A 25930-nucleotide genomic window follows, 5' to 3' on the forward strand; every position below is an offset into this window, starting at 1 on the left:
GTGACTGGCCCAAGGTCACCCAGTGAGCTTCATGGCTGAATGGGGATTTGAACCCTAGTCTCCCAGGTGGCTAGTCCAGCTCCCTAACCACAACACCACCTCAGGAGGGGTATTCAGCTAAGTGCTTCACAGTGTAGATCCACTGAAACTGATGGATGCAACTTAGTCATGCTCATTATTTTCAATGGGTCTACTCTGAGCAGAAGTTAGTTAAATGCCACCCTTAGTACAACACTGAAAGTCAGAGGTTTTCAACCTTTTTGAATCCACGGCTTTCTTGACCAATGACATTCTTTCTGCAGCACCCCTGTGGGGCTCAGTCACCCCTTGGCTGCAGAGCTGGCAGCCTCTCACCTTTTTTCAAACACTCTCCCTTGTGGAGCGTTCCCTCTGCTGCTCCCCTCTCCTTGGGAGTCCTCCATCATTCAAGGCACCCCAGGGTGCCACGGCATACTGGTTGAAAACCACTGCTGTAAATAAACAATGTCAAAATTAAAACCACCACACCCACCCAAAGAGAGACAGAGAGATCCAGGATCCCATTGCTTCTGTTAGGAGATGATGGACAACATCCCTGCTGCAAGATCATAGGACCAGTGGGATCAGAAGGGAACTAGCCACAAGTTACCCGAGCAGAAGGCAGACCCCATTATGGGAGAGTTCTACTCTTAGATTATGCCCGATATCCTAAAGTGTTGAATGGGGATCAGGATCACGCATAACTTCCCGCGAGGCAAAAGCACTTCCGACTTGGCTCTGGGCAGAGGCGACGAAGAGCAGGAGAGGCCTCTTGTGGCTTCTAGTCCTGGCAGGGGGGATCTGAATAGTGTCTTCGGCTTCTGGGATGGCTCTGGCTGGGGTATCCGCTCACTAGCTGGCTAGGGAAGAGGAGTCAGGTTTCCGTGCCACCCTGCTGCCAGCTGGGCACTGGGCAGATGCCGTCAGCTCCCCTGGGATCTGCAGGAGAATCGCTCTCGGGGAGATCTTCCTACGGCCAGCCTCGGGAATGCCAAGTGGGAGAGAGAGAGAGAGAAACCCACAGGCAAAGGGAAGCCCGAAGTTGGCAGCCCAGTGGCTCCACTGCAGAGTTGGGAACCGCAAAGGTTGAGGCTGCACCGTCCCCGGCGAGAGGGGGGGGGGACCCGTCTCCCTGGGCCAGGCATCCTCGCCAGCCTCTCGCCAGAGGCGCCTTCCGCGTCTTCACAACCCCCCCTCCCCACCGCTGCCCGCCTCAAAGTTAACGAGCAGCCGCAGTGTTGTTTGCCGACCTGCCAGACAGGCGATGGTCACGGCAGCGGGAGCCCCCGAGCCCGAAGCGCCGAGGCTGCCCTGGAAAGGGACCACGCAACGCGCCGGATTGGTTCCCGCTCTGGGAGGCTGGCCGGCCGCTGGTAAGCACAGGCGATCGTTCAGGACCATGGACAGCGACCTGCGGCAGTCCCGGGGCAGAGTCCGGTAGGGGCCACCCGGCCCGCACCTGCACTCCGGCCCGGCCCGCCAGCCTGCTCGCTGGCTCCCGGGGAGGAGGAACTTTCCGGTCCTGTTGGCTTCTATCGAGACGCGCGAGTAGGGCAGCGAGATCTGTAATGGCAAAGCATGTCTTCGGAGGGGGAGCCAGAGCCAGCCGCTGGAACAAGCGCAAATACTCCAGAAGAAGCAGGAGCTGCAGCTACAGCGGCTGGCGAGGAGGTGAGGACAAAGGGAAGGACGAGGACAAAAGGGAGCCTCGGTTGTTGTTGTTGGTTGTTGGTGTGTGTGTGTGTAATTTTGAAGGGGGGAGTCGTGTGGTTGAGTATCTGTATACAAGCAGACACGCAGTGTTGTATGCATGCGGGGACACAAACACACACAAGTTGGAGGGCGAGAGTGGAGCTGTGCATTTTGAAGACTCACTCAACTCCGGTGTGGGATGAGCTCTGGGTCAAAGCCCGGGACCAGGGTGCTTTCAGATTACGGGTTGGTGAAACTCAAGCAAAATTGCCGCAAAATTGGGTCGGGAAAAGCCGCACCACTAAATGACAAGAACCGTTTTCGTATTCCACCTCTACCCACCCCCTTGAAATTTAGGAGGTTTGGAGAGCGGGAGAGGAAGAGAGGGAGATAAGTTGTGGTGTAGAGTTCTTTCTTGCGGATACTCAGCTGGGGCAGTAAGCAGCCAGCTGGAATGAAGGTTCCAGCAAGTCAAAAGCGACCAAGCGACGGGTATGCAAGGGTAGGGAGCTCTCCGAGGTCCTGGAATTGGAGTAAACCCTGAATATGCTCCACCATAATTCAGGTTTAAGGAGCTCCAAAGACTGAAGCTTGGGTTTCTCTCCCTCCTTCCTTGTATGAAATCATCCCGCACCATCGAATGTCCTGCACAAACATCAAAGGCACATCCTAGTAATTAAGGGGCTTTTTTCATTCGATGCACAAACCTCTGCTTTTCTCTTATAAGAAAGTCAAAACAAGGGTTCTGCTGCTGTCTGGGTGGGATTGATACAGCTGAGTTTCCAAAATGCACTGCTGCAGTCTGGTGGATTGACCTCAACAAATCACTTTTCTCCATCAGGGTCATAAAGCAGTCTGCAAAGATTTGTGTGTTTGTGTGTGTCTTTCTGTGAACTGTCAACCATGTCAACAAAGTCTAAATAATCAGCAATGGTTGTATGTTTGGTGCTTTGGTTGTTTTATATAATAATATTTTTTTTAAAAAAAATATTAATATTAGGCACTATATGTTTCTGATTTTACACCATTGCAGAAATATCTTACTATTTTAATCTTTTACGCACACAAAAACCCACTCGATTTTACAATTAAAAATAAACTAGCCTGCAGCAACATAATTAAAAGATCATACAAACATATGTGATACAAAACGTTATGAACATCAGCATAAGAAAATAATATAATATATGGTGCATGAAGTTAAGCACTTTGTTGCTCCATTGATTTCAGTTATGACATAACCCACTTCACTGTGCATCTCTCATGAAACTTTGTGCCACAATAAATGTGTTAGCTTTTAAGGTGACACAAGGCTCTTGGTTGTTTTCACTGCAACCGACTAGCATGGCTATCCCTGTGAAATTTGATTTGAACTAGAGATAGTGCCATCCATGACCAGCTATCACAGTTGATATCAATGGGACTTGGGTGTGAATAACTTTGACTTGATAAGGCTCAAAGTAAATATCTCATTAATATGCTATGATATTCCTATCAAGCATGACTTTTGTGACAAATGGAATGTAAGGGGCAAAGTTTCTCAAATGAGCATGTCAGCTTTATGTTTCATAATATCCAACAATATATTATTAAAACATAACACGTCAGTCTTATTCAATGAGTTCAGTGGAAATTTCTGGAATATGGACGTATGGACAGGCATCATTTGCCATGCTACTACTAAATGGCAGATCTGTCGCAACTGACATAACTTGAGCAGCTGCATTTCTCACACTCAGACCTGGCCTTGTGGCCTTGAGACATGATGAGCATTGGAAGAGACTCATGGGGCTATCACATTGGCACCTTGCTCAGAGCAGCAGCCATCAGTTTCACCACCTCTTAAATATGTGTGAGCTAATAACATCTGATCAATATCACCATAGGAATATTTTGAACTATTATTTCTTCCATGAAATCATTTTCATTTTACACAGTGGTCATTCCCTCCTAAAGAATAGTATCCAAATAGCAAGTCTACGTTCATGTAGATCTAGGCCAAATAACCCTGGGCCATCCCAAATAAAGGGGAAATCCTTAGGACATAAATTCGCACCAGCCTTTTATGTCCCTTCCAGAACCTACTTCTGTTAAACTAGCGGCTGTAATTTATGAAACTTTGGAGAGCTAGTGTAGTGCAAAGATTAACAGAGTTAGGAAATGCTTAGCTCAAATCTCACTTAAGCTATGAGCCTCTGGATTGCCTTAAGTAAGCTGTTATCTTTCAGTAGCAGCCTCCTATTTGTAATAAAGAGATGGTAATGATATTCGCTTATTTCAGAGAGTTGTTGTAAGGAATATTGAGGCAATATCAGTCTCCAAAGGGGTTGCCATGTTAGTCTGTTCAAGCAAAAACAATAAATTTACCCAGAAGAGCTGTTATCACCAATCACTGCTGCTGTGGAAGGGTCACTGTGCTCATTTTTGCATATATTTAAGTTCTAGCTGTATTGTCACTTAAGACAATCACCTTGGCACTGGTGAGAAATCACCAGTTACGGACGTGAATTGCCGTTTTGCATATATTTGAGCTCTAACCGAATTGTCACGGACTATACTTTTGCATTCTGTTGTCATTTTCACTCCAATATTTACATTGTTTCTGCTTTATACCCCTGTGCAAATTGAGCAGCATGCCCCAGGATTCTTGTTTAAACTGACAAGCGAGGATCATTTCCCCTGCATTTCATGCAGTGAACTCTATTCCATGAAAGCTCATGCGGTAATAAAATGTCTTGGTCTTTACAGTGCCACAAGACTTTTGCTGATTTTGAGACATTGTATGTGGCCGTTTAAAAAAAAAGCTAAAAGTGATATGTGAATACTACATGTTATCATGAGAAGCACTAAAATAAACTTAAAAAGCTAAATCTGACTTTGCAAATGCAAACAGACACACCTGTTCTAAGTTCAGTTTTGAAATGTGATCACCACAAGCCTTCCATTTTACACTGGGAAAAACATAAGGCTGCCCCTTCCTATCACATTTCGGTTTGCCCTCTTTGGGTTGGGGAATTCACAAAATTTTGAAAGTGAAACATTCCTTTCAGCACTAGCTGTAAGTGCTAGTGACTGAATCTCTGGATTAAGTCTAGTTGTTCCGGTTCTGGCTGTGGTCAGTAGCCCACAGTGTAAGGCAAAGTTTTTGCGAGACAGATCCTGCTAAAAGGATGCCTCCAATCCATCTGTTAAAGAAACATGTTTCCTTGGGCATGGGCTGTAATGCCAGCTGTAAAGATAGAGACAAATTAAGCTCTTCCATTCTTGTGCAGACCCAACTAAGCTCTGCCTTTCCCAGGGAGGGCCTCTCTGAAGTGACCATACTTACCCTGGGAGCCTGCACCCTTGTGCTCCTCATGGCTTCTTTGGAAGGCCCTTCAGCATCTCTGGCAGGTGGGGCTACACCTGAGATGATCTGGAAGAACACTGCTAGTTGCCCCCCTGGGTTTCAGATAAAAAGTAAAGGTAAAGGTACCCCTGCCCGTACGGGCCAGTCGTGTCCGACTCTAGGGTTGTGCGCCCATCTCACTTAAGAGGCCGGGGGCCAGCGCTGTCCGGAGACACTTCCAGGTCACGTGGCCAGGGTGACGAAGCTGCAACTGGCGAGCCAGCACCAGCGCAGCACACGGAAACGCCGTTTACCTTCCCGCTATAAAGTGATACCTATTTATCTACTTGCACTTAGGGGTGCTTTCGAACTGCTAGGTGGGCAGGAGCTGGGACCGAAAGACAGGAGCTCACCCCGCCGCGGGGATTCAAACCGCCGACCATACGATCGGCAAGTCCTAGGCACTGAGGTTTTACCCACAGCGCCACCCGCGTCCCGGGTTTCAGATAGCCATCTTCAAATATCCAAAGGTCTGTCACATGGAAGACATGGAGCAAGCTTGTTTTCTGTTTCTCCAGAGGGTAGGACGCAACCCAGTGACTCAAAGTGACAAGAAAGGAGATTCTGACTAAACATCAACAAGAACTTGCTGGCAGTAAGAGCTGTTTGGCAGTGAAATGGACTCCCTTGGGAGGTGGTGGACTCTCCTTCCTTGGAGGATTTTAAGCAGAGGTTGGATGGCCACCTGTCAAGAATGCTTTAGTTGAGATTCCTGCATTGCAGTGGGTTGGACTAGATGACCCTTCCAACTCTACAATTCCATGTTCCTTCATGATACCAGAGCCTCCATTGTACACTCTCTCCTCCTCAACGAGGTACATGTCTGGCTTGCTGAGTGGGGCCATGACAATTTAAATGAGCCCCATTATTCAAACAGGTTATTTCCCAGTGGACCCTGTATGCCCATCCATTTTGGACCCATTTTGACACCGTCTCCTTAGAAGTCATTGGAGTCCACATTGGAAGACTCCTGGCTTTCCGGAATTGTTAGGAGGAATGTCAGGCTACAGAAGGAGGAGGACTAATGGAAAGGGGTGGAACTCCTGAGCATAAACAGCAGCTCAGCCCGCAGCTCTTTGGATCATGTTATTTATTTTGCTCACTTATCCCTGCAGTATTAAATGGCTGTAGTCCAGGGCTGCTTTTAACTTGCCACTTACATTTCAATATAAACATGGGAGCTGCAGAATCAAATTAGTTAATCTTTTTAAATGAAAGAGAGGGAGCTTCAAGGAGCCAAGGATGTGTATTAGTGAAATCTATTCTGTTGGGCAAGATCATACTCATGATACTGCAAATATAAAAATGGAAGTTTTAAATTAGCTCGGCCTGCCTCCTGTTGCCAATATGGAGACATGATGTAAGCGTACTTCCTATAATTTAAAAAGCACAGAAATGTTTGCTTGGTCTCCAATGTCTAAAAATACTGACTGCCAATTTGAAAGATTGTCTCTTCCACACTTAATTATGAATCTTGATGTTAGTAATGAACAGCAGTGAACAAAAAAAAGCTATACTACCCAAACACCTGCCTTTGTATTGTGTTTGTATTGTTCTTGCCTGCCAAAATACAGAAATCTGCTCAGAAGGATTAGTCAGTTTCCTGGGGATCTGATTGCTGTTTTAGTATTGTTAGTGTTTCAGTTTAATTATTTTTTAGATTGAGTGCCTAAAAGGTTTTCCTTCAACTGTCCTCCTCACTCCTGGCCTCCGCTCAGAGTTATCCTCTGATAAAAGGTGGGCTATAAATATGCCTCATAAATAAATAATACTGGAAAATCCAAATATAAGGTCAATTTTAAGAACAAGACCCATTTCCCCCATACGTTCCCCATTACCTTGGTTTCTCTCCATTATTCATTCATTCATTAGTTTATTCGTGTTGGATCACAACATATACATATAGAAAGAATAATTTATAGATGTCAAGATCCAAGTTTGGGGCAAGTACTCTTTGGTGAGAGAACCCCAGCAAAGCAAAGTATGGAAATATAGGCTGCTAGACCTTTAAAATGTACCCTTCCAAGTGTGTTCCAAAAATTTCCCTCTTCCCTGAGCATAGGAAAGGACCACGTTTGGTAAGTTTAACTTTGGTTTACTTATAAACTCTTCAAAGGTCTGGTTCATGTGCCTTTCTATACATCAGTCAGAAAAGTTGCACAGGTAGTAAAACTGTAAGGCAAGTGATATAACTAAGCCTGACAGTACAGCTTATTCTATGGTATTAACTCCTTCATGCATTAATTAGACTTAGGCATGTTGGTTATATGAGACTGCTTATCCCACAATTTTCATGCCACATATTCACAAAAAGAATCATGCTCAAAGCAGCTTACAACAAAGAAAACAAAAAATCAACTATTACAACAACAATTTCATAATAACACAATAAAGCAATAACATAATAGCAAATATAACATAGAGAACATTTCAGAATTATGAATACAACAAGGTTTTGTTGACAACATCCTTTCATTCACTGAATATGTGTAAATATCTTATGGCACCTCCTGTTCTCAAAAGGAAACATTACTTTTCTATACTCTATTGCATCTGATAAATGTAACACCCACCACAGGACACAGAGATGGGGAAAAACTATGGCCCTCCAGATGTCATTGGACTCCAGTTCCCATCAGCCCCAGCCAGCATGCCCACTGGACAGGGATGGTGGGAGACGTAGTCCAACAGCATTTCAAAGGCACCACGTTGGCTGCCCATGCAGTGAAAGATATGAAGAAGTGGCTGTTTGTTTTGTATTGGTGATAGAGCTGTAGTTACTGTGGAGCTTGAAACAGAAAATAGATACCAACTTAAAGCACACTGCTGTTTTTCAATTTAGTCTTAAGTGTATTCAAGCACAGGACATTGATCCTTATCTGAGTCTCTCTCTCTCCTTACTAACATCTCTTTGCCCACCCGCATTTGATGCCTGAAATGGTGTGTGTGTGTGTGTGTGTGTGTGTGTGTGTGTGTGTGTGGAGCTGGATGGCAATCATTGCTTCCCTGTGGCAAAACAGCCAGGACAAGAGGTGGTAGCTAGTCCATTTGTTACAGAAGAAATGCAAGGAGGCAGCTTTCTTTTAGCATCACTCTACTATTAATAGCAAAATCTTGATTGCATTTTTATAGCTGCCTCATTCTAGGTTTATATTTCTGAACAAAGACTGATTCACACAGCCCATATCCCTGATTGTAGTGCTTGAAGATTGATCCACTTAGTTCATACTCCTCTCTAGTGTTATTATCCTTCCTTTATATCTGTTTGCTCTGGAGTGTTTGCCTTCTGATGGCCCATTAGTCAGAATATGCAAAATCTTTGGAAGCAGGACTGAAAATTAGTGGCTATCCTTTCATTACCCAAGGAAGCTACCTATTAATAAGGTTCCATACAAATGCAGCCATCTTCTAAAGCACTACATATCCTCTCCCTATAATCCCTATTAACAGTGTTTATGATAGGTCAGTATTCTTACTTTGATTTTGCGGAAGGAAGTTGAGAGGCAGTGGCTTTTCTTAGGACATGCTATGAGTGCTGGGTAAGACTTCAAACATTTGTAACCATTTACTTGGGAATAAGGGACACGGGTGGCGCTGTGGGTTAAACCACAGAGCCTAGGACTTGCCTGTGGTTAAACCACAGAGCCTAGGACTTGCTCGGTCCCTGCTCCTACCAACCTAGCACAGCAAAGTGCAAGTAGATAAATAGGTACCACTTGGGCGGGAAGGTAAATGGTGTTTCCGTGCACTGCTCTGGTTCGCCAGAAGTGGCTTAGTCATGCTGGCCACATGACCCAGAAGCTGTACGCCGGCTCCCTTGGCCAATAAAGTGAGATGAGTGCCGCAACCCCAGAGTCGGCTATGACTGGACCTAATGGTAAGGGGTCCCTTTACCCTTTTACTTGGGAATAAGCACAATTGAACTTACTTCCAAGTCTATATATGCGACTGTATACATACTCCTATTTACTCTGTATCCAGTGCGCTCCCATTCCAGGTTTGGGAAGTGATATATGTACACAAATTAGCCACAGCCCACATCTATCCTGTTGTTTCTTATGAAATATTGCATTTTGATGCACTTCCCCCCCAACCAGCTTCAAATCAAATTAAGAAAAGAATGATAGCTGTGTTTTAAGCCACTAATGTGTACACAGCCTAGTTAAGGATTGACACGGGCAACAATTTAATAAAGAGTTAGGTGTACTTGAGCCTGCATTATTTGCTGCAGTTCTCTGTTGCGTCTACATTCAGCGGCAACCAGGATTTCTTTCTAATGGGTGAGGCATATAGGGATGTACTTTGAGACTATCGAAATCCTACTAGCTTTAGCATTAATTTCAGCCAGCAAACTCTGTGAAGGGATTGCAGCCAGTTTCTTTAAAAGTATAGCTTCTTTTCTCCTCTCTCCAATTTCCTTTTCAGAAAGCCTGGATGGGTTGCAAGTGTGCATCAAAGTTCTGCTGCTGCAGTGTTCGGCAGTGACCCAAAATGAAGGTGTTCCGATTGAGTCAGTTGGTAGAGCTGTGCCCATTCACAGAGTCTGGGCATCACAAAGAGAGTTTTTATCTATCATATATTTACCCCAAATCTCCTCTAAGGCAGGGGTGAACCCATGACCCTTGACATGCATTGGACACCAGCTCCCATCAGCTGTGCCCATTAGCCGTGCTGGCTAGGGTTGATGGGAGTTGGGGCGCAGTAACATCTGAAGGGCCACTTGCTCACCCCTTCTCTGAGGAGTTTAGAGCCCTGTACATTAAGCATTCCTGTTTTACCTTCACAACAACCTCATTTGATAGGTTGAGAGATGGTGACTTGCTCAAGAAGACCCACCAAGTTTGTTTAATGGCTGGACACAGCACTGAATCCAAGGCTTCCTGGTTCACAACCAGGTTCCCTACACTGCCCTGGTTCCCTAGAATGCCAGCCTGCCATGCACAGCCTTCCTTTTCTAGTCAATCTGGTACCTCAATTTAATGAAATGGAAGCAGATGTCTTGCAAGAGCTAAAAAGGCAAAATGAGAGAGAGGGGGGGGACGGACGATTTTCGCAAGGAAAGTGGTGGGAATGAGGTAGGTACAGTCTTTGGGCGGGAATAAACAAATGCCTTTCCATTTATAAAACTGCAAAGGCATTGAGTGTGTGCAGGCTGCTTCTTTTCGTTTTAAATCAAAGGCAAGGAACATCCCTGTTCAGCTTACAGAAGAAAAGATTGCCTAATGATCTCTGAAAACTTGTCCAGCAGCAAAGAACAACTTGTTGGCACACCCAGTAACAAGCAATAAACACAACATTTGTCCAGGTGCTGTGGGAAAATCCTCCCTAAAGCTGTTTTATTTTGCTTATGGCAGAGGCTCACAGCTTGGTTTCTTAGGTGTGCTGGGCCACTCCCAAGCCTCCCAACCAGGTATTTATGGACCCTGAGAAGATGATGCACCAGAGGCAGATCCTAGATGGCTTAATAAGAATGACTGAGACAAACTCCTGAGGAAGAGGGCTGGTTGCTGATTTGAAGGGTTATACTGTAGGGCAGGAGGAGCCAAGATGGTGCCGGTCTGCTGTTTCTGAACTACAATTCCCATCATTGGCACACTGGCTCAGGCTGATAGGTGCTGGAATCCAATATCTGTAGGGTACCATACTGGGTATCTGCTGTAGGGTGCTGAAGAGTGGAAATCACCCAGTTTGTACGCCAAATAACCCCAAATTTCCAAACCAAAAAACTCTACTTGCTGAGACTTTAAACTAGGAGAGTGCAGAATTTCACTGCCTTGTTCTATATGATGCATAGATCTGATTTCAGGAAGCAGCCTTCAAAGTTCTTGCAGAGCTTAATACAAATCTATGCATGTGAAAGCACTGCTCTCAGGCATTGATATCTTGGCGGCGGGGGGGGGGGGGGAGAGTATCAGGTAAATTGGAATGATGTTAGGTTAGCTTGGAACAGTATGTAGCAATCAAAGTCATGAGATCAAAAATAACTACAATTTTGTCTGGTTTTAATGGAATACCTTTTGGGAGTTCTCTGAGAAATGGGTGGATACTGTAATCATAAAACATGCTTGAAAATCACAGTCCTTCCAGACTGTCACTTTATATCACTAGAGAAAGATCAAGAATGCCTTTCTCATCCATCCTGGGAACCACACACTCAGCTTTAAGCAGGCTAGATAAAGTCTGCAACTGTCTTCAACATTCAGGGCTATCAGGACTGGGAATCCTTCAATCTCTTTGCCCCTGACTTCCCTGTCCCTTAGCTTTCCCATGTCTCAAGATCTCTTCTCAATCTTACTGGTCATGCTGAAGCTGAATGAGGTTTAGTGCCAGCCAAACTGACAATCTTTCACTCCATCACAGGAGTACAAAGTGTTCTGCATCTGAACATTCTATGAAACCAGACAAGCTCAGCTAATTTCAATAAAAGGATTCATCCTCTCATGCACAATACAATAGAGATCCCATGAAGATCTGGCAAAACAGTGCTACTGACTGGCTAGAAGCCAGTTATCCCTGATCTAGAAGTATCAAAGGTTATTAAATCTGCTGGTATTTACTCTTCAGCACCTCATTTATGGCTGCAAAGAGTGTGTACAGGTGCTAATAACAGGTGTTGTGAAGTAGATTCTAGGCTTCAGTCATTGACAGAACTTTTGAAACCCTATAAAATGACTGGTGGCCAGGGTCATGCAATTAATTTGGGATTCCAACGCTTTGTTGTTGTTGTTGTTGTTGTTGTTGTTGTTGTTGTTTAGTCATTTAGTTCTGTCCAACTCTTCATGACCCCATGGACCAGAGCACACCAGGCACTTCTGTCTTCCACTGCCTCCGCAGTTTGGTCAAACTCATGTTTGCAGCTTCGAGAACACTGTCCAACCATCTCGTCCTCTGTCGTCCCCTTCTCCTTGTGCCCTCAATCTTTCCCAACATCAGGGTCTTTTCTAGGGAGTCTTCACTTCTCATGAGGTGGCCAACGCTTAATGAGCTGCAAATGAACGAACATTTTAAGCCTTAACAGGTGTATCTTAGAATGAGCAGCAATGCAGCTGGGCTGAATATATTTTGAAAAACGAAATAAATCATTCATACCAGATTTTCCGCTCATTTGCCTGTGTGGTAATATGCATGTGGCAAAGGTACTAGAAATTCCAGTTCTAAATCTGCAGCCTCTGAAAGGTTTGTAAATATAATAACTACAAGAGCAATTTATATAATCCACCTGAAACAAGTCCTGCATCAGAAGTTTTCACACCATAAGCAGTAAACAAATGATGACTGATGCAAGTGCAAGTGATTAGCATGTTTCCATTAGCATATTTATTAACTTCAAATGAGTTGCTCTTGGAAAGCTTTTTGTAAGGTTCGGGAGTGGTCGATTCATTTGTTGCAAATAGATAACAGTATGTAGCAACCGTTATGCAAACTTCTCTTCAGCTGCACATTCTGATGCTAGGCAGGGGTGGGGTTTTTTGTTTTTACTATATTCGGTTTCATTTCATTTCTGTGAAAAGCAGCAATACATACAATAAAGGTAGCTAGGAATAAATTTGTCAAACTGGGGTGAATCGGACTAGGATTGGGAAACATTTTATTCTTTGGTGTGTGGTTGTATCACACAAGCCTAATGACCAGGAGCTGGTCCAAGAGGCAGAAATTCACTCAGCGAGGGTCAAGCCTTGCATCCAGTTTGTATCAGGGTGTTTGCAAATAGCCAGCATTTTCTGTGAAGGATTCAAGTGCACACCGAAGAAATTTAGGATTGCTCAATTAAAGAGGGTTAAAGAGCTGTTCCCCCAGCACACCAGATCCATTTTTAAAAAAAAGGAAATTTAAAAGATTGCATCTAATACTTAAAATAGCAGTCCTGAACACCCTTCAGAAACTGGGTTTTGCCCCTCAAGCCCTTCTAAGTCTGGGGTTAGGCCAGGCAAAAGCTATGGTCAGGCAAAGAATCATAGACACCGAGAGACAACAGGACTGCTCAAGGTGCCCCGACCATAAAATTGGAGAAATCGAGATATAGCCACACTGGCAGCATCTCTCTTCTTTCTCGTATCCAAAAATGCAAGAAGGGCTTTTACACTTTCCAGAAGCTCGGCTCTGCCCTCGCCAGTCCTGGAAGGATCCTTTTAAAAAATCCCATATGCTCAGAGACTTTGCGCCTGTTCATTGGGGGATATAGGAATCCCAGAGCACTTGTTCTTTAGATGTCCCTTTTATGAAGAGGCACGTAGTGAGACCATTGATCCCCTGCTGGTGAGGTGTGCTGACCTCCTGGAAAAGCAAAAATTTGACCTTTTCCTGTTAGGCAAAGATCATAAGACGACCCAGATGGTCGTCTGATTCTGTGTACAAATCTGTAGGTGCAGACCATCCCCTGACCCAAACTAGTTCATTAAGAAAATTCCCAAACTCGGTTCCATGGGTGACTCTGGGTTCTCTCTCTGCGGTAGCTTATCTTAAAGTTTTAAGTGTCTATACGCTCATCGCATTTATAAATTTTAAATTTATTGTTGTACATTGTTTTAAATATTTGTTTTCCTTCTGGGATTGTACCCCCCAAGGGTCTCTGACCGCAAAAAAAATATTAAATTACTTAAAATGATCTCACAATAAATCTTCTCTTTCTCTCCCCTCTTCCTTTCCCCACCCTCATCTCCTATTTTGCTGCCTGATTCTTAGCAACAACCAGTCAAGCAGTCTTTGAGCTCTTCCATGTGCAGAGAGTCCCACTGGAAATGCCTCCTTCTCTCCATCCTCATGTACGGCTGCCTGGGAGCTGTAGCTTGGTGCCAACTCACACAAGTCACTAAGCTCAGTTTTGACAGCTCTTTCAAAGGCAAGTCCATGATCTACCACGACAGCCCTTGCTCTGACGGCTATGTCTACATTCCTTTAGCGTTCCTAGCCATGCTCTACGTAGTCTACTTGGTAGAGTGCTGGCACTGCCGCGCCAAAAGTGAACTCCAGTACAAGGCCGACGTGGAAAGTGTCTATGACCGAATTGCCAGGATGAAGCAAGCCACGCCATGCATATGGTGGAAGGCCATAAGCTACCACTTTGTCCGGCGAACCAGGCAAGTGACTCGGTACCGCAATGGGGATGCTTATACAACCACCCAGGTCTACCATGAAAGAGTCAACACCCATGTGGCTGAAGCTGAGTTTGACTATTCCCACTGTGGGTTCAAGGACATCTCTAAAGAGCTCATGGGCCTGGAATGTTTCTCAGCCACCCGACTGAAATTCACCAAATGTTTTAGCTTCGCCAACACAGAGTCCGAGAACTCTTACCTGACACAGAGGGCTCATTTCTTCACAGAGATTGAAGGGCTAGATGACTACATGGAGGTCAGGGAAGGCATGAAGCTCAGGAACATAGACTTCAAAGAGCTCATGATGGCCTACGGTGACCCTGATCACCTCCCATGGTACGTGTCCCACTATACGTTCTGGGTGGCTGCTTTGATGATGGTCTCGTGGCCGCTGAGAGTTTTCATAGAGTATCGAACTGCTTATGTGCACTACCACGTGGAGAAGCTCCTTGGGGTGGAGTACAGAGTGCCCACCGGGGCGGAGGAGCCCTTGTACAGATATCGCATCCCCAGGGTCAGCACTCAGGACAGCACGGAGCTCGAGTGGCACATCTGCACCAATCGCCAGCTGATCCCCAGCTACTCGGAGGCGATGCTCATGGAGCTGACCAGCTCTTCCGTCTGCAACGGCTACTCCATGTGCAGGTACAGCGAGATTACGCAGGGCTGCGAGCGCTGCCACCACGCCTCCAGCACCTCCTCCATCTTCTCCCGACATGCCTTCCACAGCTGCAGCGGGAATTCGCAGCTCTCCCTCAACACCAGCCGCTTCTCCCTGTGCCGGATCCATGGCTCTCACAGGACAGGCCTCTGGAGGAGCCGCAGCAGCAGCATCGCTGACCGGGGAGGCCAGGACGACCCGTGCTGCTCCCACTCGAGTCAACTGGCCCTCAACGAAAACCCACCCACCTACCATGATGCTCGGTTTTTCCCAGTGCTCATTGTGCACAGGCCTGAAGGCCAGGAAGCGAGGCACTTCTGTCTCCGCCGAGCATCCTGCCTGGAAACGTCACTATGAAAGGGCACCCTGTCACTTTCCCGGGACAACTTCACTGCCAGAAGGCTGCTTGCCAGTGACAGCAATACTAGGATGGCTGTGGGATGCAACTGGTTTAAAGTCCCAGCCGCCCACTTCTCCAAATAAGGAAGCATGTTCCCCCAGAAGCTTATGAAGGGTCAATTCTAAGCCAGTTCACGTGTTTTGTTTGTTTCTATTAAGTTAAAAGTTTTCCAACCCACTCTTCATTAAAACAATTCCTGGATAGGATGCAATATATAGGATCCAAACATAAATACAGTAACATAAACCAAAAGAATGTTAAAAGAGCACCGGTGCAAGTCAGGCTGATCCAGTGAGTCTCCACCAAGGAACAAATTAGCAAATTTAACCAAAGGCCTGGGCAAATAAAGGAGTTTTTAACTGGTGCTGAAAACTGACCAGGCTTTGTTTGCCCTTCTTCCAAGGAGCTTGGGGCAGTCTTCATGGAATTAGCCTCTTTTAACGTGGGATTATCCCTTTTAATAGTAAGAACCTAAGGAGAGCAGTGCTGGATCAGACAGAAGGCCCATCTTGTCCATCCTCCTGCTCCCTACAGTAGCCAACTAGATGCCCATGAGAAGCTCACAGGCAGGACATGAAGTCAATGGCACTCTCCTGCATGTGATCTCCAACAACTGGCAACTGGAGGCAACGTGCTTCTGAAGCTGGAGGTAGTCCCTAGACATCATGATGTCCCTAGACACTAGTAGTTCTTGATAGCCTTTTCCTCCATGAAGGTGTCTTATCTGTTTGTAAAGCTGTCCATGTTGGCAGCCATTGCTGTATGCTGTGGTGGCAAATTCCATAGCTCAACCAAGTGCTTAACTTAAGGATTTGGGCCAGGGGGAGAGAAAATGTCTTTCCCAAGGCCATTCAGTGAGCTCCATGTCTGAATAGCAATCTGTGCTCCAGTTGCCTCAGCTGAAGACCCCCCCCCCTCCGCCCACTGTCTAGTATGCAACACTAACCCCCATTTAGATATCAGGTGGCAGAACCCACCCATGGTGACAGTGGGAGGAGTTCATTGTAGCGCTATGGCAATTGTTCTGTCAGTGCAAACTTTTCAGTTCTCCCTTCTTCTCCCTGCTTGCCGTTCTGGGGTTTCCCTGGGTCAATTTCAGGGAGGAACAGGGGAGAAGAGGGAGAAAACCCCATTGTCTTAAAGGAAGTCCTTTCACAAGCATCCACCAGGAAGACTAGTTAGTTGAATCCTGCCCTTTGCTATCTCATTTCCACCCAGGGGAAACTATTGTGACTGGATCACAAGACATTACTGAAACATTTGTCTGAAATTCCCTTCTCCATCTAACTTCATCTTCCTCTTTAATACAGCCTTTCCCCTTTACTTCCCACATTCTTATGCACTTCTCTTTTTCATTTCCCCCTCTTTTTTTGCATTCATCTAAGTATATGCATTTGGCATCCACATGTTTGACATCTTCTACCCATCACTGTGGGACGCGGTTGGCGCTGTGGGTTAAACCACAGAGCCTAGGGCTTGCCGATCAGAAGGTTGGTGGTTCGAATCCCTGTGGTGGGGTGAGCTGCCATTGCTCGGTCCCTGCTCCTGCCCACCTAGCAGTTCAAAAGCACGTCAAAGTGCAAGTAGATAAATAGGTACCGCTCCGGTGGGAAGGTAAACGGCGTTTCCGTACACTGCTCTGGTTCGCCAGAAGCAGCTTAATCATGCTGGCCACATAACCCGGAAGCTGTACGCTGGCTCCTTTGGCCAATAAAGCAAATTGAGCGCCGCAACCCCAGAGTTGGGCACGACTGGCCCTCATGGTCAGGGGTCCCTTTACCTTTACCCATCACTGTGAAAAGAGAACCAGTATGCTCCAACTGTGGCAGAGCATATGCCCTCTCTGCCCAGGGCAGGCGTGCTCCTGAGGGGGGCGTGGCATGGAGGGTGCCCTCCCATGTGCAGGATAGCTGCTTGTGTGCCTGGAGCAGCATGCGCACCCTGCAACCAGGGGCAGAGTGAGCTGCCCACGGTGGACATTCGGCGCATCACCCACCCACGACTCCCAAGCCTCCCCCAAGCTGTCAAAACAAAAGGGGAGGGGGGAATATTGTTTATCCTTAGAACAACCCAACAAGATCAGCTGATGAATAATATATCCTGCCCTGAGAGGATGGTTAATGCACACATATGCTTCAATGTATGTCTCATTACTCAATTAGCTGACTCATGTGAACACAGAACTGCTTCCATGGGGGGAAAACTGCATTATGAAATTTTAATTGTGGTAATACCATATTAAAACCTGCAAGTCGCTACTTGATGCTATAGTCCATGAGTGAAAAAGATATGTGTGAGGTGCATATCTCATATCACAGACCAAAGGTGACAGCTGCCCCACTTCCCTTTCACTGTAAGTCCCACCCCCTCTTAGGATTGCTTTTGCTTTAAGGATGCCATGGAAGATTCCCCCCATAGGCTACTTTGAGGTACTACCCTAAACAACTTTCAACATATGTTATGACCCCTCCATGTGTTCATATCATGTGATGCAATCATGTGACTCCAGAACCCCATATTGGTTTAAGGGCTTGATGAGCAGGAATATGGTTTTCAGGATGGCTTGAAACCCCTCTACATGACTATCCTATCACCCCCAATCATATGAAACAGGTTTTGAGTCCCCCCCAAAAAAACTAACTGTAACCCTTGAACTCCCATTTCAGTTTACATGCCCAGTGATGGAAGAGATTGTTTTTGGTTGCCATCTCTACGGTCCCATGCCATCATCCTTGATAAAATAAAATGTTTTGTGTGTTCCCCAATCCTCCATGTGGCTTCAGGGTTTCCGGGGCCCAATGAACATAGAGTTTGTTTCAGGGAATCATGTAAAAACCTAAAGAGTGTTTCAGGGTTCAGGGGCTGCACAGAAGGCCGGGGCAACTCAAAACCCATTCCTTTTTAGATAGACTGATGAGATGCATAGATGGGTCACAGTTTGCCCTGAAAACTATGATTAGGGAATCTCCTCCAAATAGCCCATGGGGGATCCTATATGGCATCCTAAAGGCAAGAGTGATCCTAAGTGTGTGTGGGGAGGACTTCCAGTGGATAGGGGCTGGGCCACCTGCCACTTTTTCTTTGCGATATAGGATATGTTTGCTATTCTTCTCTGGTGACTTACCCAATGGGACCTAGTGACTCTATGATGACTGTACAGGGATTTGAACTCAGGTCATTTGTCCAGTGCTCTCCCCCTTGGACCACACCAGCACCCTGCTCTCCTCAGACAATGGCTCATATGAAAAGAGCCTGAGCAGCTAACACTGAATCAAGATCATGAGCATTGACCTCTGTTAAGAAGCGTGGGAAACACAGCTTTCCCTGCCTTTATGAATATTCACTCAATCTCTTTAGATCTTAGAATCATAGAGAAGAATGTTAGAGTTAGAAGGGACCCCAGAGAGCGGATTATCTAGTCCAATGCAGGAATCCTGCCTGCAGTTGTCTCTGGGTGGGCTTGAACCATCAACCTTCTGGTTAACAGCCTGACTCACTGACTCACTGCGCAACGACTGTTACTGTCTATACGGTCACTGGCCCTGGTATCCACCCTTGTTGCCCCGATTCCTCTGCTTCTACACTTTGGATTTTAAAGCCATGTTATGTTAAGCATCCTTTAGTGCCAATCAGGAGCTCATGTAAAAATCTTGTATTAGAGCAGCCTTGGGCACTTTTGCTTTTCTTCCTCTTGTCCTCAAACACAGAATGTGGTGTGTTTAGCTATGCACCCTGGCCCACTCTCACACTTCCAATCCATACACCTTACAAGGAACACAATGAGCAGAGATGAAATCAAACATTCATTTTTGTGTGATCTTCTCAGGTACAGCTATGGACCACTTCAAAACACCAATTCCCTTCCCATCATCAGTCTTCACACACACACACTGAAGAAACCCTGGGAAGCTATTTTTTGTATATGGTTGGCAAATGCTGATGATCCTCATTGGCCAAATGTTATTTGTTGTCTTTTCAGAGCAAAGTGTTCCAACCCCACAGCAAAGCAAATGTCATTAGCAAGCGGTGTCCAACTAGGGAGTGAGTCTTCGCTTCCATTATTTCTACCTGTATGTTGAAATTTGTAGTGTCTAGTATGTGTAGATAATTATATATGCATATCTGTGCACATATACGATTGTTTCTTACGGCACTGACTGTTGCATCACCTGAAATATAATTCCTTTTGGTATAATGATCCTGTTTTGCAATGGTGTGTTCCTTTCACCACAGAAGACGCAGAGTTTGTCTTATACAACTTGGCTGGTTGCACGGGAAGATTACTGGAAACAGTGCAAAAAGTCTTTCTGGGATTTTTCCTGATAGCTAAATGATATTCTGTTATATAAGCTGAAGGCTTACATCATGATGCCTTTATCTTGACAGACATTCTTATGGATTATCACATGCCCAGTTTTAACATAATTGTCCATCAGTCAACATAAATGGACAAACAAGCTAAATTATGGAGGCACATTAGAGTCCATATTAAAATATGTGGTTCTTTCTGTTTCACATTTCAATTTTAAGAAATATTTAAGACTGAATCGCTACAGCATTGAGTCAGTATTGAGTTGTGTATATATTTGTGAGTGAGTGTGTGCTGAATGCCTGGTCCCCCTTCTAATTCCTGGCTCCAGCATGGATTCAATTGCTGGAATAGCCAGGACAGCCTGGTAATGGCTCGCTAAATCTTCTTCTTCTTTGACGATCACTTGTAGCCAAGTAAGATTGTCTTCAATAAATATGGTCTTAACAGTGAGTCTGTAAGTGACCATGGAGGCCAGTTCTGGATCCACATGTCTTTTCACAGTGAGGGTTTGCCAAATGTGCCTTCCTCTTAGTCTTCCCTTTCGTCCTGAGTTCGAGTGTCTTTGAAGTTCACGACACCTTTGGTAAAGGCTGTTCTCCAATTGGAGGGCTCGCAGGCCAGTGTTTCCCAATTGTCTGTGCTTATACTACATTTTTTTAGATTTGCCTCAAGAGAATCTTTAAACCTCTTTTGTTGACCACCATTGTTACGCCTTCCATTTTTAAGTTCAGAACAAAGGACAGTTGTACCTCAGTTTTCGAACGTCTCAGAAGTCGAACATTTTGGTTTTTGAATGCCGAAAACCCAGAAGTAAATACTTTGAAAACCGAGGTACCACTGCAGTTGCTTTGGAAGATGATACTGTAATCAGGCATCCGAACATGACCAATCCAATGAAACACTGGTGATCTTTGCTTCTTCCAATACACTGACATTAGTTCATGTACTTTCCTCACTAAGTATGGGTCATTAAGGGAGCAAAGCTGGACAAATGGGTGGGCTTCCCCCCCCCCAACTATCTGTTAGTTAGAAAGACAAAAGGCCAGAGTGGAAAGGCAGAGAGAGAGACAGGCCTGGTTTCTGCTGGAATCCAAGGCTGTGGTTATGGGAGAAGCAGGACCTTCTTGGGGTGTTGACGGTGTGAACTCCTCCATCACAGGCTTAGGTTGTATACTGGTATAAATAAACCACATATCACAAAGACACTACAGTCTCCGCTGTGCTGTGCCTCATTCCAAAAGGAAACATGAACCCTGGGTAAGTGCCTGGAACACATGGAATCTCGCACCACTCAGAGTTTGGTGCAGTGTGCAACTATATACCCTTGATTTGATCAGCGATACAATCTTTTCAAAATGTGATAGTCATTTACACCTCCAGTGCCCACCTACATAATCCTCTCACGGGGGACATGGGTGGTGCCGTGGTCTAAACCACTGAGCCTCTTGGGCTTGCCAATTGGAAGGTTGGCGGTTCGAATCCCTGCGATGGAGTGAGCTCCTGTTGCTCTGTCCCAGCACCTGCCAACCTAGCAGTTTGAAAGCATGCCAGTGCAAGTAGATAAATAGGTACCGCTCCGGCGGGAAGGTAAACGGCGTTTCTGTGTGCTCTGGCTTCTGTCACGGTGTTCCATTGCGCCAGAAGCGGTATAGTCATGCTGGCCACATGACCCGGAAAGCTGTCTGTGGACAAATGCCGGCTCCCTCGGCCTGAAAAGCGAGATGAGCGCCGCAACACTAGGGTCGCCTTTGACTGGGCTTAACTGTGCAGGGGTCTTTTACCTTTACCTTATCCTCCCAGGGGATGGTACTGTACTATCCACTTTGGAAAGCACTGCACAAACAGCAACTCATGTGTTAACACTGCACCAAAGTGGTAACACTTCAAAGTGCAGGTGGGAGAGTGGCAGGCCCAAAGCTATGTGGTATAATTAGGCAGGGGCAGAGGCAGGTCTAGATTTGAAGAAACACTGGGCAATGGCCTCTCTGATGGAGTCTCTCCTGCAGCAGTGCCCCCCCCAGCAGGCTAAACCGGTGCCAGCGGCAGCAGTGGCGGGCAGCAGTGCTGAGCAACTAGGAGCCAGCAAGCCACCACCTAAATTTCCTACCATGTGCTGGAGTGGCACTACATCAAGTGAAGTCTGGCATCAAGAAGAAATGTTTAAGAATTTCTGGCGCCTGGACAGTTACTTGAGATCGCCAGACATAGGTGGGGGCAGCAACCGGAAGGGAGAGAATAGCATGGAGAACAACACACTTCATGCAAGATGCACTGCAAGAATCCAGAGTATTTAAAGATTTAGCTGTGTCAAGGAAGAGGCACTTAGGTTGCAATGTGATCCCTAGTCAGAGTTGTCATTGTGCAATTTTGCTATGCAATGTTTGCAAGTCTTAGAAATCCCATTATTGGAATGGGCAGGGCAAGCCATCACCACCCAGGTGAAATCACCACGCTCATCATTTTTGTGTACACTCAGCCCAGCAGAATGTTCCTAGTTTGCATTCTCCTCCTCCTTTTTGTTTTGGCCCTCTGAGAAGCCATAAGAATTCTCCCTGTCCTTTTGTGTTCGAACATGCCTTCCACTATATATCAAAGCTCACCTAGACCACACAGATAACAAATCAATAGCACTCCTTAACATCAGACCCAGAATGTACTGGTTGCAAAATAAACCAATAACCAAGAAATTTAAAACGCATCACATTGTTGAAGCAGAGCAAGGAGTCATTCTGGATTTAGATTCCTACACTACTTGAATGCCATCTCACTGTCCTGTTCTTCATTCCATCAGCAAACCAACCAAAGATTTGTCTGCTAAAGGAATAACTGTGACCTCTCGTGAGTGGGCAAACAAACCACAAAGGTTTGTATGTCATCTGAAAACAGGACCATGGTTTGTTTTGTCCTAACAAACCACAATCACTAGCCAGCTTTAGTCCGATGTTTGTTGTCGGCTTAGTGATAATTTCTACTTATTTGTTTCATTGACAATTTTTAAGCAGCTTGATCAAAACATCCCTAAGTGGTGATTTTTATGATATACAAAAGATATATATGAAACAATTATCAGTAATATACAAATAAAAGCTTTTTTTAAAAAGGATACATAACTAGCTTATATGTCCTGATAAGCTTGCTATTCCAGACCTCTTGACAAGCACTGCAGAGGACATAATAAGTAAGGGGAACTAATTCCTCTCTGCCGCTGCAATCACTGAGTCTTTTGTGTGCCTCTGCATATCAACCTCATTAGTGAAGCACTAAACAGTGACTTCATCAGGGATCTAGAATAAATGGTACCAGGAGTCCCCAAGACATATCCCAGGAAACAAACTAGTGCAGAAGAACAGATAAGGCTCCAGCTGCCATACAAGCTGAAGTGAGGGTAACAGTGACAGACAGCTCAGTAAGAGTCCTCAGCAGACTTCCTTTAGGAAACTATATTGCATGCAGAAGAACAGGTATGCTTGCTTGGGATGACCTCACAAAAGCTTTGTTTTATAGTAGCTAAAGGTTATGCCAGGGATTAAGAAACAGCCAATTTACCTTTGTTCCAGCACTTGGATTCCTGCTGAACAAAACAGGTGCACATGTTATATTTCTGCACTATTTAGCGCCTTTAAAGTTATTGTTTATGTCTATTAATTGAAAATCTGGAAGAAGAAAAATACAAAACACATTTCTTAAAGTGTTCCAGGTTATTACAAACAATTGTTTATATTGAACAACTTTCGATAATTATTTTCCAGCAATGAGTAGCAGCCCAGTCTATAATGTGCATTGAACCAAAGTATTTGTAGCGAGATTTGCTTAGATCCATTGATTTCAGTGATATTAAACTGGTTTCTGTCCTTTATTATATCTGAATTACAATATTCATTAGTTTTGCAAGGCAAAATGAATTAACCGCAGCGCCTGCACTGCAAAGGGAAAGCATACTGTCATCAAGAGGAAGTGTTCAAAACAGATGCCCAACTTCCTCTCTTCTCCCACTTTTGTCATCTGCTCAATGTAGCTGCATCTCTGAAACTGAGCCATTCTGGGCCTCACCATGACTTCAATAGGTGTGTTCAGGGCCAGATTTAGGTTTGATGAGGCTGTAAGCTACTGAAGGTAATGGGGCCCTTTATATGTCCAGCTGTCCTTTGTCAACAACAAATTGTATTGTTTTTTGTGTTGAATATATGCTATATGGTAATTTATGGACCTAATAGGTATCTAAAGCAATTTGTACATGTTGCCATGCAACCAGTCCATGCAGAATGTAGGCACCCTATATATAGAAATGAGCAAGCCAATGATATTTTAGGGAGCAGCCTAGCAGGCAGGGCCCATTACTTACATCATACACAACACAAAACACGGTTGCTGTATGTAGGTTTTATTTTATTTGTTTTTTATCTTATATTTTGGAAATGTACATCCAATTTTTTCCTTTATTTTTTTTGGAGGCCCCCAGGAGATTGGGATCCTAAGCTATAGCTTTTTTTAGCTTATATGTAAATCCAGCACTCGGTGTGTTCCAAGGAATCCAGGTACACTGCATGAAGTTCTTTGGAATAGAGATATAAATCCAACAATTGATAAATAAAACATTGTTTTAAATTAAACTATAATGATTGACGGAATTGTTATCTTATACCAAAGCTTCTACAAGAAGAATTGTTTAGAAACACCCAATGAAATCAAATGCAACGATGAACTAAATACAGCATAACAGAGCCCTTGTTAGCAAACCAAAACTAACTAAAACAGCTGCAAGGTCTTCACCTCTAAAAGCACAATCATAATTGCCATCAAGTGGATCGAAAGCAGAAAATGCGGAATTAGTTGGCAACCAATGTTAACAATTCCTAGAACAGTCATTCCATCCAGTAGCGCAACATATTATAATATTTCGTGGTTTTTATAAAGTGTGCAAGGAAGTCAAGGAGGAGACAAAAACATTAACAAAGTGGGTTCCTCCACTGTTCAAGGCAACATGCCTCTGAGAATATGAATTGCTGGGAATTGCATAAGGTGGGAGTGCTGTCTGTGCTTCAGGGCTTCTTCTATATATCTGGTTAGTCACTCTGAGAGTAGGATGCTAGACTGGATGGGCCATTGGCCTGGTCCAGCAGTCCTCTTCTTATACTCTTGTATTCTAATAGGGGATTTGTGTTTGTGTGTGCCATTGTGGAATATCTGACCCAAATCTGTTTTCAGGGCAGACAACCACTAGGTTGCTACACTCAGGTGCAGTGGAAGATATTGTCCTGCCACCCATCACGCAATGGGATTCATTCTTATTCACTTAAAAGGAATAAGGAAAAAGGGAAATCAGTACAATGTTTTTTTGGATATGAGAACCATCTGGTTCATTTTATGTTATTTTCTGAAAGGCAATCACTCTACAGTGTAGGTTTAGCACAGGTACGCATAGCTATCAATCCACATTTATATCTGACTAAGTTATACTCAGAGTAGATCCATTAAAATCATTGGATTTAAGAAGAAGAAGAAGAGTTTGGATTTGATATCCCGCCTTTCACTCCCTTTAAGGAGTCTCAAAGCGGCTAACAATCTCCTTTCCCTTCCTCCCCCACAACAAACACTCTGTGAGGTGAGTGGGGCTGAGAGACTTCACAGAAGTGTGACTGGCCCAAGGTCACCCAGCAGCTGCATGTGGAGGAGCGGAGACGCGAACCCGGTTCCCCAGATTAGAGACTACCGCTCTTAACCACTACACCACACTGGCTCTCCTTCATCTTACTAAACTTAAACAATGTAAAAATCCTAATGGAGAACCAATCATTAGCCAGTGCAAAAGATTAGCTGAGGCAGGATAGCTCAGTTGGTAGAGCATGAGACTCTTAATCTCTGGGTTTTGGGTTCGAGCCCCACAATGGGTGAAAGATTCCTGCATTGCATTGCAGGGGGTTGGACTAGATGGGCCCTGAGGTCTCTTCCAACTATACATTTCTATGATTCTAAATGTAATCAATGGATGTACGAAATGGATCCCCGGTTAAATGCAGTCAATGAACGTATGCCAGTTTACACCAGCAAAGACATTGTGAGACAAGTGTAGGATCTTAAAAAATAAAAAAGTTTATATGTTGTATACAAGTGAAAAATGTTTGGTTGAAATAATTAATTTCCCTGAGATCACTTCAGCTAATGCAGGAGGAATAGTAGCAGGAGAAATGTCATGCAACAACATCATGTCAGCACAACTCATTAAAGCTCCGGACTGCATTGCCAACATGCTTTGTTCAGAGTAATTGGAAGCCAGGTCAATGCCCAGGCAGTGCAGTTTCTGCGAGAGTGGTATGCACTAGAGAACTTTAAATGAGCACCAGGTGGCATTAATCTGAAAGCACCA

At 44.9% G+C, this 25930-nt stretch overlaps 1 protein-coding gene across 1 annotated transcript; it reads left to right on the plus strand.

The window, feature by feature from the left end:
- The first annotated feature begins 1425 nt into the window (after nucleotides 1-1425).
- LOC309381158 (transmembrane protein 151B-like) lies at nucleotides 1426-16666 on the plus strand. Its single transcript, XM_081931728.1, has 2 exons — nucleotides 1426-1689; nucleotides 13781-16666. Exons 1-2 carry the CDS (start codon nucleotides 1597-1599, stop codon nucleotides 15209-15211), a joined length of 1524 nt encoding a protein of 507 aa, XP_081787854.1. The 5' UTR covers nucleotides 1426-1596; the 3' UTR covers nucleotides 15212-16666.
- The last annotated feature ends 9264 nt before the right edge of the window (nucleotides 16667-25930 follow it).

The sequence above is a fragment of the Podarcis melisellensis genome, assembly GCF_964234715.1.
Source record: "Podarcis melisellensis genome assembly, chromosome: 1".
Lineage (NCBI taxonomy): Eukaryota > Metazoa > Chordata > Lepidosauria > Squamata > Lacertidae > Podarcis > Podarcis melisellensis.